The sequence below is a fragment of the Trachurus japonicus genome, chromosome 3 (assembly GCF_045865225.1).
Source record: "Trachurus japonicus isolate A0001 chromosome 3, Traja_1.0".
NCBI lineage: Eukaryota > Metazoa > Chordata > Actinopteri > Carangiformes > Carangidae > Trachurus > Trachurus japonicus.
The window spans coordinates 18826542-18842536 of NC_140909.1; the positions used below are offsets into that span (position 1 = coordinate 18826542).

The following is a 15995-nucleotide window of genomic DNA, read 5'->3' on the forward strand; positions in this document are numbered from 1 at the left end:
GGGCAGGCACCTCTCTGATGGAAAGCTCCTCATGTTTTGCTCACATTAACTGCTAGACAAAGAGTTGGTTAGTATTGATACACTCAGTCGCAGATGGCCTGACCCTGATTAGAATTATTAGGGGACATTTTTTGTCTTCTTTTACAGTAGCTGTCTTATTATCTCGCTAGGTCATCGCTCCTTACCTTTTCAGGAGGGCACTAATAAAATTGCTATCTCTCTCGTGGCTTTTCCGCTGTGGAAATGAGTTTGAAAGCAATTTAGACATGTCACCCCCAGGAGAGAGTTGATATTGATTTACTATGAACTACCATCAGGATCTAAAGGAAAAAAAGGGCAATTTATCTACAAATGAGACAACTCACAGAGAAATCACATTTTTCTAAATAGCTGACCTACTTTCCGTCATGCAAGCCTCTAGTGTCTCATGCTCTATCCGCCCATTCTCAGGACTCTGTTTTAGGCTCCTGACCAAATGTCTGCTTTGCTCCAAATATTTGCATACTGAGAAGCATGTTTTACCCCACCAGCTGCTCCACATTGAAAGACAGTCTGAAGTGGGCACCTGCTATTAGTTGTGCCTTGAGTAGTTGGATGTGTGCATGTTTGTGGGTGAGCTGTCAGAGTGCTTATTGACCTTTAATGTGCCGTCAACACCATTATGAGAGGGAGAGTGTGCAAGATGGAGAGATAAAGTGTTCCAATGTTCTCACCCTGACTAACCCCATCTCCTCTGTTTCATCCAGAATGACACATGGGGACAGCAGTACTCCTACGCACTTTTCAAAGCTATGAGCCACATGCTGTGTATCGGCTATGGCATGTACCCCCCGGTGGGCATGACAGACGTGTGGCTGACCATCCTCAGCATGATTGTGGGCGCTACCTGCTACGCCATGTTTGTGGGCCACGCCACTGCGCTAATCCAATCACTGGACTCATCTCGACGGCAGTACCAGGAGAAGGTGAGTCAAGATGATGTGTTGCTGATGTGTTGTCTGGATTTATTGGAGATGACGCTTTCTTGTCCTCAACCTGAAGCTTGGATTTGTTTTGTAGTCTAATGTGGAGTTTAACACAAAAATTGAATTTTCGTGATATTATTTTCAGCCACAGAACACTCTCCGACTTGTAGGTACTGCAGCTCCATCATAACTTTCCCAAAAAGGGAAAACGAACACCGTCAGTCACAATCTCACACTGTGCCTCCCCCCCATGCTCTAAGACTAAACTGGGACTGCTGTGCCTCCCTAGCAATCCCTGTTAATTACAGAACTACTGGAAAGAATGCTTTATGATAGGACCACATTATTTTAGTTTTGCACTTAAATTGTTTTGTTTTGTTTTTTTTTGATGTGGGGGATAATCATGCTCTAAGTTTTGAGCTACGTTTCCCTTAATGCTTTGGTCATGTAAAGAGAAATGTTGTTTTGGCAAGATAGAAGATCGGCTACCTTAAGTCTTGTGTTTCCTTTTAGGCTGTATATGCTCAAATGTAGCCCAAATGTGCCCCATTAAAAATGATGCCATATTAGCTCTTAGCACTTTGCAATTTGCATTGTACCCATAAAGAGACAGACAACATAACTGGGTTATATTGTCTGTCTTTGTCTGTCCAGTAAGTGGAGGAGGTCTGACTGCCATAACAATTTCCAGTGAAAGCTGTGAATTTTCAAGAACTTGTCATTGGGTATGGTTTGGTTAGGGCAGGTTCGTTAGTATGACAAAGACCACTGAAAGTATAACTACTAAATATTATAGCATAGGGGTCCACATTTTCTAACTTTGCCTGCATTTGAAATGAAATCATACGCACACAAACAGGAACTCCAGCATCCCCATTTTAGGGAAAGGAAAGCCCTGACAAATGGCCCCGAAGGCTGAGACGTGTTCCTCTGTGCCATGCCCTCTGCGGGCCCAGCGTGGGCGATAATGAGCTGAGCTGCAAAGGCTGCCACACTGCCCGCCATCTGTAGCGAAGAGGAGACAGGAGAGGATGACCTCCAGGGAATAGAGGCAGAGGCTCGTGAGACCCCACCCGAATGAAAGAGGGAGAGTGGGAGTTAAGAGGCCAGGGGAAAAGAAGCAGCCAGACAAGCAGAGGGTGCAGATTAGCTGATGTAATGGCTGAGGGTTACACATCTTCAAAAGGAGAAAAAGGCCACTGGATGAATTAACACCTGACAAATCAAGGGGTGAGTAACACAGAGACTAGTTTTTCACCAAATTTCAACAGCTATGATGATAAAAAAAAATTCAAAAAGTAAAACTGGAGGCAGGTGCATGACTAAAGTGACTGATCTGAGTAGCTGCTTATTAGAATGCAAGTGAACCAACTTCTGGCTCAACGCTGTCCATTTGTCTGCTGATCTGCTTTAGAGATGCCTGGCTGCCAAGTAGACTGAACAGCTGGCCTGTCTCAGCACCAGTCAGCATGTGCTACCAAAGCCATTTGCTGCCGTTTCTGGAATCACCCCCTCAGGCGCCTTAAGAATCCCCCAGCCAGCTAAAAAGGCTCCCCTGTGCTCCCACAGCTTCCCATGGTGCATGCCTACAGAAAGGTTATTACTGCAGACTGCAATTAATTTTTAAGAGTGCGGATTCTCTCATTTATCTTTCCACATGCCTCAGTGGTAAGAAACTCTCTGGGTGCAACCAGTGTCACTGCGTGCTCATTTGGCTGTGAGAGCCAGATAGTGTTCGTTTCTACTACACTGTACTACGCCCACTCCTCCTTTCTCCTCGTTCCCCTCAAAGACATAAACCTTGCTGTCATTGGCCTTTGCATCAGTTGTGTGACAATGGGATGGGCTTCCTAGAGATTTCACTCTGCTTTTCCATGCTAGACTAATACTATAATCCACACACTCAAGAAGTGGACAATCCGTGGGTCAGCCTCTGGAGTTTTGAGGAGACAGGTGGCTGTTTTCAGAGAGCCATGACAGGGACAGCTGTTCATGTCTGCAGGGATCCAGTCTGGAGAAAAAAAATGCTAACAGAGACACCACCGACACAGCAGCCTTCAACCTGCCAACTTATCATATTACCTGTCTGTTAGGATGAGTGATATTATGCTGTCTTAGTTAGAGAATGGTGTGGTGGTTACATGCAGCATCTTTAAGTGTCATATCTCTTTTAGCAGCCAGGTCAAAGGGCTGTTTGTATAATGCCACAAGGATTAATGTTCAGTCATTCAATAAACTGTGCACAGTATGAGGATGATAATATGATGTGAAATAAGTTAAATAGAAAATACCTGATCGTTTCAATCCAACAAGTCCTAACACAACCACATTGGCTGTTTTTTTTAACCCTCTGATATGACCCATAGTGTCTCTTGAAATGAGTTGCATACAGCAGCGCACCTACCATTTCTTTCAAACAGTGATGCTAATACTGTATGTAATGTAATTATCCCCAAACAGGTATGTTGCACTAGTCGGGTTCTGCATAAAAAAGGGAAAATCATACAGTATCTGCAGCTTTGATGAGGAACAATTTATTTTTTAATCGTAGATACTTTCTCTCTTTTGCTCTTTGCATATTTCAGGGTGGATAAATAATGATATATGCATTCATGTTAATCTGTGCTCTCCTGTCAGGGCCTATTATGAGTGTTATTGAACGTACAAACTCAGTCTCAGTGTGGGTACTCAAAGTACAAGGACACTGTAAAGACTTAATTCTCATCAAAAATGGTGTATATTTGTAACAGTGTGTGAAACAGGATCACATACAGTGGCTGTTTGGCTGTGTTTTTAGTGAGTCATGTGACTCATTGCATCTGTATATACATCATACATAAGTGAGCAACCTATTTGGTTAGATATTTGTTGGATAACATGAACTCTGATAATTCCAAATAAAAGTAGGCCCATATTTATCTATTTTTCCTTGTAATAACTTTATGTTTAATTCTATAGATGATACATACTGTTGTCCTTATTTTAGTCCCCATAGAAAATTACATAAATATGAGCTATATTACAATACACATATAAAGAGTCTCAATAATTATAAGGGTTATCTAATTTTCTTTCCTGAAATGGACAGAATTCGAATGAAAATCTTATTTTACTTGTGTGCTTACAGAGACTTGTGGTCTACCAAATTGTTTACTGTTTCTGTTAACACTGCAGTTTTGATAGCTGGGTTGGATTTTTCTTGAAATATGGATCACAAAATCTGCTGCTTTTAATACAAAAAATCTTTCACAGCTTCATAAAAAAGCTTGTGATCTCCAAGATGTTTGAGGGTGGGTGTGTGTTTCAGCTCTCATAAATGTGTTTACCCACAACTCAGCCACAGTTTTTCACTCACAGCTCTGGTTAGTTTCTTAACAGCAACAGTGTTCACAGGCACTCTTTTAATACTTAATTTGGCAAATCTGACTCAACACTTGCATAGCTGATGTTGCATTTTACACGCTGTGAAACATGAGGAATTATACATTTTTGACTAATTAGTGAAAGCTGTAAATGCCACAGCTCTTTTTCTCTGTTGCTTGTTGGCAAGCTGAAATGGAGCTATGTGGTTTGCAATTTTGAGTTTTTGTGTTCAAGAAGCCAAATATGCTCATGTTTATATTCCAAAGATACTGTCAGCAAGACTACTAAACTGCATTATTTGCATAGTGCAGCAGTCTGTGAAGTAGCATGGGATGTGGTTTACTTGCGTAGCTCCATAAATCACTGATGTGTTCTGAACATTTTCCCTATCATACAATAATTTTGAAATTTCCAATGTGGATGGCAGTATAAATTGAAATGGATGAACATTATGTAGCATGGAGTTTTTGTATAATCTCAATTACAGTTGTGTTGTATGACATTTGACCTGAGGTAGCAAGTAGGTAAATATGTAATGTGTGGTAACACAAATGACAAAAAGAAGAAGGGGACTCGCCACACTGTACAGTATGCTCCCAAAGTATACAGAAATGTTATTAGAGGACTACATAAAAACGAGACAATGACAAAGTTTTGAGTCTTGAGCGCTTCGTCAGGTCAATAACCCTAACACAAATGACCAACCACTGTTCACAGTGTGACACAGGGTGGTCTTGGACCACTGTTTAGTTTTATAAAGAAGTGAAAAAATAGATATATGGTGTGCCAAGCAGCATTAATGTCCCATTTAGCTGCCTCATGCTGTTTTGATGTAGCTTTGTATTCAACCTCTGTAAATTAGCTATAGGAAGTAGAGTGTGAAGCCCTGATACACATTGCTGTGGGGCCAAAATGAGGGGCCACCTGTTCAGCTTGTCTGCAGAGGTGATATCCAGGTAACAGTTAAATTTAGACCTTGAACAAATAAGTGGAACCTTTCTCTGGGACTATAAGAAAAGCAGTCTGTGAAGGAATGTCATAGGTGTACGAACAGGAAAGAGGAAAAGAGGGGTGGGGGGAAGCTCTGCTCTCAAAGATGGTGAAATTATCATCAGAACGCCCTGGCATAATCTTTTCTGAATAGAATTCTATCACAATGTGGCACCATGTGATAAATGCCTGAGCTGTCAGAAGCTAGCAGGCTGACTTAAATTAGCTTTTAAATAGGAATCAGGCAGCCCTGTTAACTACACCCAGCAATCAGACCAATTTGAGGGGTTAAAACATGGCCCCACTGAGATTAATAGCTTTATTAGATTTATTTTTTCCCTGCTAAAATCTTGTTGCCAGTCTTTTGCTGTGTGTAAACAAATATGCGGAATAATAAAGCATTTTGCATTTTCTACCTGCCAGCAACTCAGTGTGTTGCAGGTGTATCTGACTGCATGGATTAGGTTGGGTCCATATCAGATCTGAAACAAGAAACAGATTGGAGATGGAGCTCTGATGGTAGCTTTAGCTTAGTGCTACATATTCTGCTCCTCCATGACTCCCATATGCTAGATCAAAAATGAATTAGTGCTGTATTTAAGAGATTGTAGCTTTATTCTAAGAGTAAATTGACACCAAGATGAAAAGCAGAGTCTAGCTGCTCTTTTTGTTTGAACATCTCAAGTCTGTTCGCCCCTGAACACATCCAGCATCACCCTGGTTGGGTCATAAATGAGCTTTGAATGAACTGCTAACTGCTGCTCCTATATGCTCATGGAAGTACTTCATCTAATGATACTAAACAGAGATATTGATGCACCTCAAGCAATTTAGCTTCATGTGAATTTGTTAGAATTAGATGTCAAATTCTTTAAATTATAACATAAAACTAATCCAGCAAAAACATTGTGTTACATAATGTAACAACCTTGAGTTGATGAAGTGAAACAGGAGCTGCATGTTGCCCCTGTAGAATTAAAAATAGTGCGGTATTGTAGGACTTAGTACGTGACTGTATTATCAACTCTTTTTATTATTATAATACTGCAATAATGGTTGTATTCCCTAATCTGTTTGAGTCTCATCCCCGCATTGAACCCCTTTATTACCCAGTGAGAAGCTGCACTACTCCACCATCTAAACACTGTGAGCTGGAATGGGTTAAGCATCTGTCAGATTCCCCTAAGGATCACCCCTCTTGTCTCGGGCATGTTAAGAACCATTATCACACAAAGAGAATTACAGCTCTCCAGATTGGGGGCACAAGATGGCTGCACATGTGACTGTGCATACAGGGTATGCCTGCCACTCCAGCTCTCTGTAAGCCACAGCTTATCTGTCACCATGGCCCTCTACCGTGGAAATGTATACAGTACACAGAGACGGGGATGGGGACGCCAAACAAAAGAGATAATCTCAGCCAGGTGACTTGTGATCCGTTTTGTCTTATTTTACAGAAACAGGCTGATCCTTTGGAGCGTGTTTCTCCTCTCATGTTTTTCCAGTATGCTGTTAATATTATTCAGAGTTGGATAACCAAGTGATGTTCTGCTGTTGTTAGTAGTCCCAAAGTGTCCAAAAGGGACCTGTATATGAGTAGCATGTTGTGGCATGCCAGTCCCTAATGGCTGGAGAAGAAAATGGCAATAGGGTTCTGCAGCCCCTCCCGTTTAAATCTCTAATTAACACTTGTTAATTAACCATGGCTCTTTGGGGAATAGTTAATAAGGGGCCCAAAGCTGATTATTTGAGGGTGAAGAGGCTCTAGAGATCTTTTGTTCCCCCACTTCAATCCTGCAATCAAGACCTCTGGAAAAACAGTAAATATCCATCAGAAGGATAAATGGGATTGAACTCGATAGAGTGGTTCCTTCCTCTCAGAGAGGGGTGGAAATTGGTTAATGCTGTTGGGGAAGGAACAAAACATGCCACTTGAGTGTTTCCCTTATTTAGGCTAAATGTTTATGAGGTCATCTCCTTGGTTGCTTTTCAAGGCTTTAAAAACACGATGTAAATGATGTAAGTTTTGTCAGGTTGAAAAAACAGAAAAACTTACATGCATGTCCGTTTATTCCAAGAGAGGTCAAACAACGATGTTCCGGTTAACTATTAAATTGGATCATCAAACGTATCAGACACAAAAAACTCTCCCGTTCAAGAAATCGCAGTCTGCAAGCAGTTATCTGCAATCACCATCCCAAGAGAGCGAGAATTCTCTGTCATCTGCCCAAGACAAAAGCGTTACAGTACATTCATTTTTAATACTTCGCACCATGTGTGTGTGTAATTAATTCTTATTGATCAAAAACAGGTGGGGAGTGGCTGTGGTTTAGACTTAGCCCCCCCTTCGTTGGTGCGCTCAGGCTGGCACAGGTTGGTCCCATCGTCCCAGCACACGAACCTCTGGACCTGAAAACACAACAAAACCCTCCCTACACTGACATGAATTTTCCATCCCAGGTGAGGGTCCAAGGCAGATGATACAGATCATAAAACTCTTCCTCACAATGCTCCATTCAGCAGGGCTCACAGGCCTCTCAGCCTCTCCTCCCTTCGGCCTTGGAGATGTTTTGCTTTCACTGTGGCTCTGTGTGCTCTCAACTTGCCTCTGAATGAACAAACAGGTTACTGGTATTCATTGCATTATGAATTAAGCTCAACACAAATCTATATGGTTTGCTTACAGGTTTCAGTGTCTTTAAACTCAATGGGTTAATTAAAAATATAAGACACAATAGGTTAGTTAAAACATGAGACTAAACTTTACTACTACAGTACCTAAAGTGGAAGCATAAACATGTATATACACTGTAAATCTTTCTATATGTCCTGGCTCCTCTCTCTCCATGTGTTAACCCTTCGTACCATGTGGTTAATGCTTGACTCAACACAACAGATCAACAACTTATATTAAGACAAAAGTTTCACACCACTCAGGATTAACTTGTTTAAGTGGGTAAAATGTGTAAGTGCTCAATCTACTAAAACAATCATTAGTGAGATATATTCAGTGTTGATTAGTAATGTCAAAGTGGAGAATATATGTTCAGTGTTAGTTCTGATGAGGTAACTGTGTGCAGTTTGGCAATCTCCAATGTAGAGACACAGGTTCAGCTTTATCTCATCACTCAGTAAGATGGTTTTATTTGTTAATCAGTACGGCACAATATTAAACTTCAGTTAAAGGTAAATATTCAGTGTTAAGACAGTTTTCACCCTAACAGTTTCCATCCAACAATAGCAGAAACTTGGCATTCCCTGCAGCGTAAGTCATGATTTCCCCCATGCAGCTGAGTCAACTCAAGGACACAGTTGTCAACATGTTGGAGGAGCTTATAAGTCAGAGTCTGCCTTACAGTAAGAGCTGTTGTCATTAGTCGGAACCTGACTGATGGCATTAATCTAAACCCTGTTATATTCCCCTCTCTTCTCCGCCTGCCGCACAACTTTTCCTGCTGAGTCAAGGACTGTTGACATGCCCCAGAGGTACTCTATAAAATGCTCACTTTCTGAGTGCACAACCAAAACCAAATTGCAAGTGCAGCCACTGTCAATAAACTGTGCCACTGCAAAATTTATATTCGCTGCATCTAATGTCAGTGAGTAACGGCAGGCTGGCGAATGCGGGATTCGAACCGGGGCCGCCTGCAGCGAGGACTGTAGCCTCAACACATGGCTAACTGAGCTAAACACTGCCAGATTTGGGCAGATTTCATGCGACTTTTACATCACTTCACAATGTTTACTCTAGGTTTTGTTTTAAGAAACGGCGGCAGGACCACATACACAACGCACACACACACACACACACAGCAATACAAAAATGGCTCGAGAAAAGGTCTGATAATTTGACGCGCAGCGGCGTGTGTTTACTGACAACAAAACAGCTTTAGTGAGAATGTGAGCGCTGAAAGAGAGGAGATTATGAATAAAAAAAGACACGTGGTGTGGGTTGTAATAACCTTGTTGACGTTTCTTAAACCGAACGCTGCCTAAAGACACTTTAGGAGGTTTATTCGTAGGAAACTAAAGTAATTGTAGCCTAACTGAAACTAAATACAGAGTTTGGCTCTTTTTCTTCATTCTTGTCCTACTTACAGTAGCAGCTGCTTAGACACTTTCCATCTTCCATTTCACAGACATTTAGAAATTAAAGTAAAAATACTGATTCACTCTTTGTTCCCTGTACAACAGTGTGCTGCGCCTGGCGTCATTGTTATTGTTCTTTTACGCATGCGGGTCAATTCAGAACCGCAAACCGTTCACACTGGAATCTGATGTAGACTACATTTTAGATGGTAATGGTCCAAATTGAGCATTAAGGCTTGCAGTGTGAACGTAGCCCATGTTAGGTGGAGGGTACTTACATAGTCCCTTTATAGCCCCTTTAAGGGCAATCGGTTGCTGTAGCTGTCAAGACACTGACAACAAAACCCAAAAATGTTATTAAAAAGTCACCAGGCTTCTGCCTCTGGACACTATGAATATAGAGTTTCCAAACAATCCACCCAAGAGTTGTTGAGACATTTCAATCTGGACTAAATGGGTGACTAACATTGTCCTCTAGCATGACTAGAAACCTTGATGCAGCTCCACACAAATGAGGGTATGTAATTACAGTAGTAGCACTTACCCGTGGGTAGCAGAATTATTATGAAACCACCTGTCTCAATAATTACCACTTACCTATAACTACTACTTACAGTACATAAAGTGGATGCTGCTCTCAGGCCAGAATTAAATGGTGTTGTGACCATTTCACACAAGATAAAGCCATCATCCAGCACACCCACATGCACAAGGTACAAAGTTTTCATTTTTCTTCACTATTTGCGAGTACAAATGTTTAAGATTCCAGTTAGCCTTATTATATGACCCATACCCTTTGACCATGCAATGCAAGGATAGCGAGAAGGAGCCAGAAGAGTGGACAAAAATAAATATTTAGAAAGTATAATTAAGTGGCTCACATTTCTTTTGGGAAATGAATAATTCATGTTTTATTTCGTAGAAATTTGCATCTGCTTGGAGAGCCGCGTGAGAGAGAAGGGGATTGGGGGGGGCATGCTGAAGAGAGAGGAAAAGAGAAGTACAAATGGGAAACAGACCAAAGAATGGACATGTGAAGAGAGATCAAAACTGAGAAGATAGGGAGAGGATTTATGAAATGAAATAGCCTGAAGACACAGTTGTGTTTAGCTCAGTGGGCAGTGTATGCTCCTTCTGTAATATTGCCAGGCCTGGAAGCTAATGGGCTTGCTTCATAGAGAAGAAAGAATCTCTGTAATTACTTAGGATAGTAGTTAAAGTGAGGTACTTGCTGTCCAGTATAGAGAGGCAGGACCTGCCAGTCGCCACATGCCAGGCTTGTAAGGACAACTTGTATTACTATTCTCCTCTTTCACCAAAACAGTTTGAAGTAGTAGTCATTGTTTACTGCTTTTAATATTGCCAGAAAATTGAATTATCGCAAAAAAGAAAAACGCATTTTAAACATCACATAAAAATTCTGCATCACCATTCAAACACAAGACCACTTATTTAATTGTGAAGGTAAACATACATGTCAAGGCAAAGTAATTTCCTGGATTCTCATTGGCACCATGAGTTTACTAGAAAGTAGAGCGGGCTGTGTTGCCTGAGCTTTAGAGCTGCTGGTGAGTACCTTTGGACAGGGATGGACACAACTAAGCTAATTGGCTGCTCAGCATACAGTACTTGCATATAGAAATGTCCCACAGCGACCCTCACATTGCACAAAGTACAGCAGGATACAACAGGACTGATGGCAGTGTGATGGCGGCTGTGCACCAATAAGATCATTTCCTATGACATTCCCCCCCCCAGCCATGGTCATCATTTTTACATCCCTGTCAGCTCCTCCTCTTGAGTCTCAACAGTGATTAGTAAACATGAAATGCCTTTGAGTGAGACACTGAGCTCCTGCACGTATAGTTCAGTTGTACTTATCACAATATAAGAGCAACAGGACATCATCTTGCATTTCTTCATTTGACTAATGCCCTTTCATGCTGAGAGAATCAACTTGTAACGTGCTGCAAAGCTGAGGATAAATGCATGTATTAGATGTTGACAGTATCATTTTTATTTTTTTCATGAAAAGTGTAAAAAAAAAAGGTTGTGAGACATTCTGAAGTAGATGATAATCCACATCTTTGAAACAGAGCATCATGCTGTGGCATGTCTAATGCAGGAGACATAAAGACGTTAGACAAGATGCAGAATGTGGGTTACACCTGTCATCTTCACCCTGGCATCACATGCAAACAAGCCATCATGACTGCAACTCCAAGCAGCCAATGGGAGTGCAGTCTCTTCTTCCTCCTCCTCCTCCTCCTTTCTGTGAAGAATTCTATTTCATCATCAGATCAGTAAATGCTCAATTTTATGCCAAGGGGATTGTGGGGATAAAGACTGAAACCCTTACCCCACTGGATATCTAAAAGCCTCTTTCCATGTCTTCTTGCTTGTGCAAGTATTAACATTTTCCAGGTCACTTTTCTCACCGTTGACACATATAAACTGTCAAATACTTTACATGACATTCCCCAGATGTGAACTCAAATTTTAAGATAATTTCTGAGTGTTTTATTGTTTTAAAGGCTTGGCTTTATCTGCTGCATTTCTTGTGCATGTGTTTTCATATACAGGTTGTATACATTTGCACTTGCAGCATCATTTATAGATCCTTGAATTTGTGATTTGTCTTCAACTAACAATGCATTTAGAATGATTATTACCAACCGGGGCATTCAGCAGTTTGTAGCTATATTGTCTATATGCACAGACTGACTGCAGACTGTTTTCTGTGTCTGTGTGGGCCTCGAAGGGCTCTGGTCAAACACAGACTAACTGAAACGCATCCAAATTTGGCAAAGAGGGCACACGAGAAAAAAAGGGAAAATTGCTGAGCTGAACACTGTAGAGGCTGAAAGCCAGGGCTGCATAAAGGAGGATTACAAACACAGCAGGGTGTGTGTTTGTGTGTGTCAGTAGGTCAGTGCGAGGGTAGAAGATGTAACCTGCAGAACCCTGACCAGACCTCATCCTAAAGTGGTTACAGTAAAGTCTGCATGCATGTTTTAGTGTACAGGATTCTACACTTGGTGTGTGTTTCCTTCCAGCCCCAGTCATATTCTGACTCTCAGCAAGTTTGACAGCTTTCCTCCTCATACAAAAAAACAGTCTGACTTGCATGAGGCAGCTGTCCTTATTTACTGTGCTACATTTCCACAAGACTGGCCTTTTGATGATCTCCCTCAAGATTAGCAATGACTAGGGTAGTAAAGTCAGATAACAAAGAGGGAGACATCCGAGGTCATCCATGTCACAGAGTGGTAAGGCAGAGAAGTGGTGATCAAAGACCACCGCAAGCGCTGCCGTATGAATGGTTAATTTTACTCTTTTATTTTTTCACTGAGGGTCATATATTCTACCTTTTATTATTCCCAAGGTGCTTTGATCTGTATTTCTGCTTCCAGTACTGCAAAATCAGTTAGACCATCTGACACACATTTTAATACTTTAATTTCTGAAGTACACAAACAGGTTTCACTTTGATAAGTGTTTTGGTGAACATGGTGTATGAGTTGCCACAGGGCTTTGTTTGTTACTAATTGCGACACAGCACTCCTGTATATAAATAGGCATTATCAGCAGCACACACTCATGTGATCACAGTGTGGCTATTATATAGATTTAGAGTTCCAATTATATTATGCAAATATTTTTAATTTCATATTACCTTAATTGTTCAGTTACTCTAATGTACAGTACCATATGTATGTAACACAGACATTGCATGTTGTGTATTGAGGTCATCCTACTCTCTTATTCTTACAAAAATATAAATTCTTAAGGTCCCATGTTTTACCCTTACACTGTTTTATTTAGGAGTGTTGACCCACATAAGAAGATATATTTGTGGATAAAGAAAACAAAATAATCTTGTCATTTTACATCTCCTGTCAGGATTCTTTCTGGAGCTCTTGTAACAACAGATGAGCCAGACAATCAGAGATGTTCTGAGCCTTTCCTCCTGCTGATGTCTCAGTGTTTGAATACAAATAGCAGTAGTCAAATCCGGCAAAGTTGAATGTTTGGTCAGGCTAAACCTTGGAAGTGGCTAAAAGCGTTGGCTGCTTTGTTGTGACATCACAAAGTTACAGAAGTCCAGATGGCCCATTTTAAGGCTCAGTTTCTGAATACATGTCAAGTGTTTTTCTTCTCAAACTGCACATTTGGTGCTTTTACCGTATTTATATAGAACCTAGACCTTCTTACCTTCTAACATACAATACATTGCCTTTAAGTCAGTGTTACGCATTATTTGGTTAGATTTATGATGCTGCATGCATACACACAGAGAAATCTATCATCACACACTATACACACACATGCCATCAGTGTCTCTAGCTTTTGATTTGAATTTGTAATCATGTCACATGTAATGCTTTCACATTATCGGATTCCTTTTTTCTATCATATCAACTTTTCTTGTACCCTGGAGTTGAACTGCTTTTCATAACTGTAATTGTATTTTTCATCACAAATGACAACTCAGTATATGTAGATAAGTAAAATTAGCTCTTATCTACTTGACCTCTGACACAGACACTGGCTGACACATTTACGTTGAGAATGTTTCTGGGCCAATTCAAATTGCCATAATGGTGAGTCGTTTCCAGGCTTCCTATGAACTGACAGCGTTATTAAACACTTGCCACCTGTTTTCTGTCTTTCTAGAGAGAGGCATGATCAAAAACAGGAAAAGTTGATGTTTTGTCAGGTCTAAGCAACAACAGCCCTGATGGCCAATATGTATCTGTCTCCATTTTCTTGTGTGTCTGACCTCAGTGCCAGCTGTTCCCTGTGGCTGTGTGTCTGTGATACAGCACTATGGCCTTTGAATAACCTGATTGTTGTGTGTCTCTCTGTCCCTGCAGTACAAACAGGTGGAGCAGTACATGTCCTTCCACAAGCTGCCGGCAGATATGAGGCAAAGAATCCACGACTACTACGAGCACCGTTACCAGGGCAAGATGTTCGACGAGGAGAGCATCCTGGGAGAGTTAAACGAGCCTCTCCGAGAGGTGAGATGAGTGGTCTTGCATCAGGCGCACACTGGGGTGTGATGCATGTAAAACTCTGTGTAGAGCTTGACATTCCCCTCAGTTCAGTTCACATTCTTGTGGGAAAAGAAGTTCAAATCCAAACAAGTAAAACAAACAAACAAGCAAAAAATGGTTTGCACAGCTGACATTTTTCCCCACTGTTTCTCTAATATCCTCCTTGTCTGAAACTATGATAGGTCAATACATTTTGTAAAGCTCCAGCTGTTCTTACTTAATGGCTGTTTTCTATTTTTCTGTGCACCCTGAAACAGGAAATCATCAACTTTAACTGTCGAAAGCTGGTGGCGTCCATGCCTCTGTTTGCCAACGCCGACCCCAACTTTGTCACATCCATGCTCACAAAGCTGCGGTTCGAGGTGTTCCAGCCTGGGGATTACATCATCAGGGAGGGCACCATTGGCAAGAAAATGTACTTCATCCAACACGGGGTTGTCAGTGTACTAACCAAAGGCAATAAAGAGACCAAGCTTTCAGATGGTTCCTACTTTGGAGGTAAGACGAGCTAGTTCTGCAGCAGAAACACAAACTCAAAGGTCACATCCACAAACATAACCCTCTGTTCTGAGGAGCTTACATTTGACCTGTTTTCATATGAATAATGCTGTCCTTTAGCACCTTAAGAGTTTGGCCTAGAATTTTAAATTGTGAGGCAATGGCATTTGGATGATTTTATTCTGGCTCTAATATTAGCTCATCGTGAGCTTAAAGTAGTATGATGTGCAGAGCTTGTCACCTCACTTAAAATTCTGCTTCATGGTTAATGCAGGACTTTCCCTTAATTCACATTATGTGCTGTCTCTAAAATGTAGGGCGAACTCAAATTAAGAAAACGGCAACTTCCTGTCATTTAAAAAAATGCATTGAAAACATGCAAAGGTCAACTGTGTCAGAAAGTTGTGTAATCACATACTATATTCATAGTTTTCATTCATGAATGCTTAAGATTTGAGTCACTTAACCCGCGTTATGTTCTTAATCAGGGTCAGATAATGCATAGCCCTCTCATGGTACGACAGAGCTTATGACACATGTAGGAGACAATGCTGCCATACTGCACTCACCAAATACCAATTAATTTGCCCAGTGACGGCGTATCATTTAGACTACACTGTTAAGTAATGAGAAACGGTGGCAAAGCGTTTAACAGCACATGACCTGCCTGTAGAAGTTTAATTACGCCTTGCCTGCTCAAGTCCATCTCCATGCCCTCTCTCTGGGGGGGTTCCACAGAAATAATGAAAAGATGGCAGGCAATCTATCTCTACACATGCCAAAACTAATCAACATTTTAGACAACATGGCCCCAGCTCTCTCTAGGGCCATGTTGTCCAAAATGTTCCCTCCTCCGGGTCCCTCCTGAGCAAGGCAGAATTCAGATTCAGAGAGAGTTTGAGTGAGCTTATGGGCTTGTTTCTGGCACAGGCATCCTGGTAATGGCACAGTTTGTGCAACAGCTTGGACATTCTGCCACTCAAAGACACTGAACCGTGTGTGCTCTAGATGGCAATGTCATCTTAGAGTG

At 41.2% G+C, this 15995-nt stretch overlaps 1 protein-coding gene across 1 annotated transcript in view; it reads left to right on the plus strand.

The window, feature by feature from the left end:
- hcn4 (hyperpolarization activated cyclic nucleotide-gated potassium channel 4) overlaps window positions 1–15995 on the plus strand; it is an 80867-nt gene that overhangs the window by 44396 nt on the left and 20476 nt on the right. The window contains exons 5-7 of the mRNA XM_085765250.1: window positions 747–965; window positions 14285–14431; window positions 14725–14965. Coding sequence (XP_085621376.1) covers window positions 747–965; window positions 14285–14431; window positions 14725–14965 — 607 coding nt within the window. The remainder of the gene's footprint in view (window positions 1–746; window positions 966–14284; window positions 14432–14724; window positions 14966–15995) is intronic.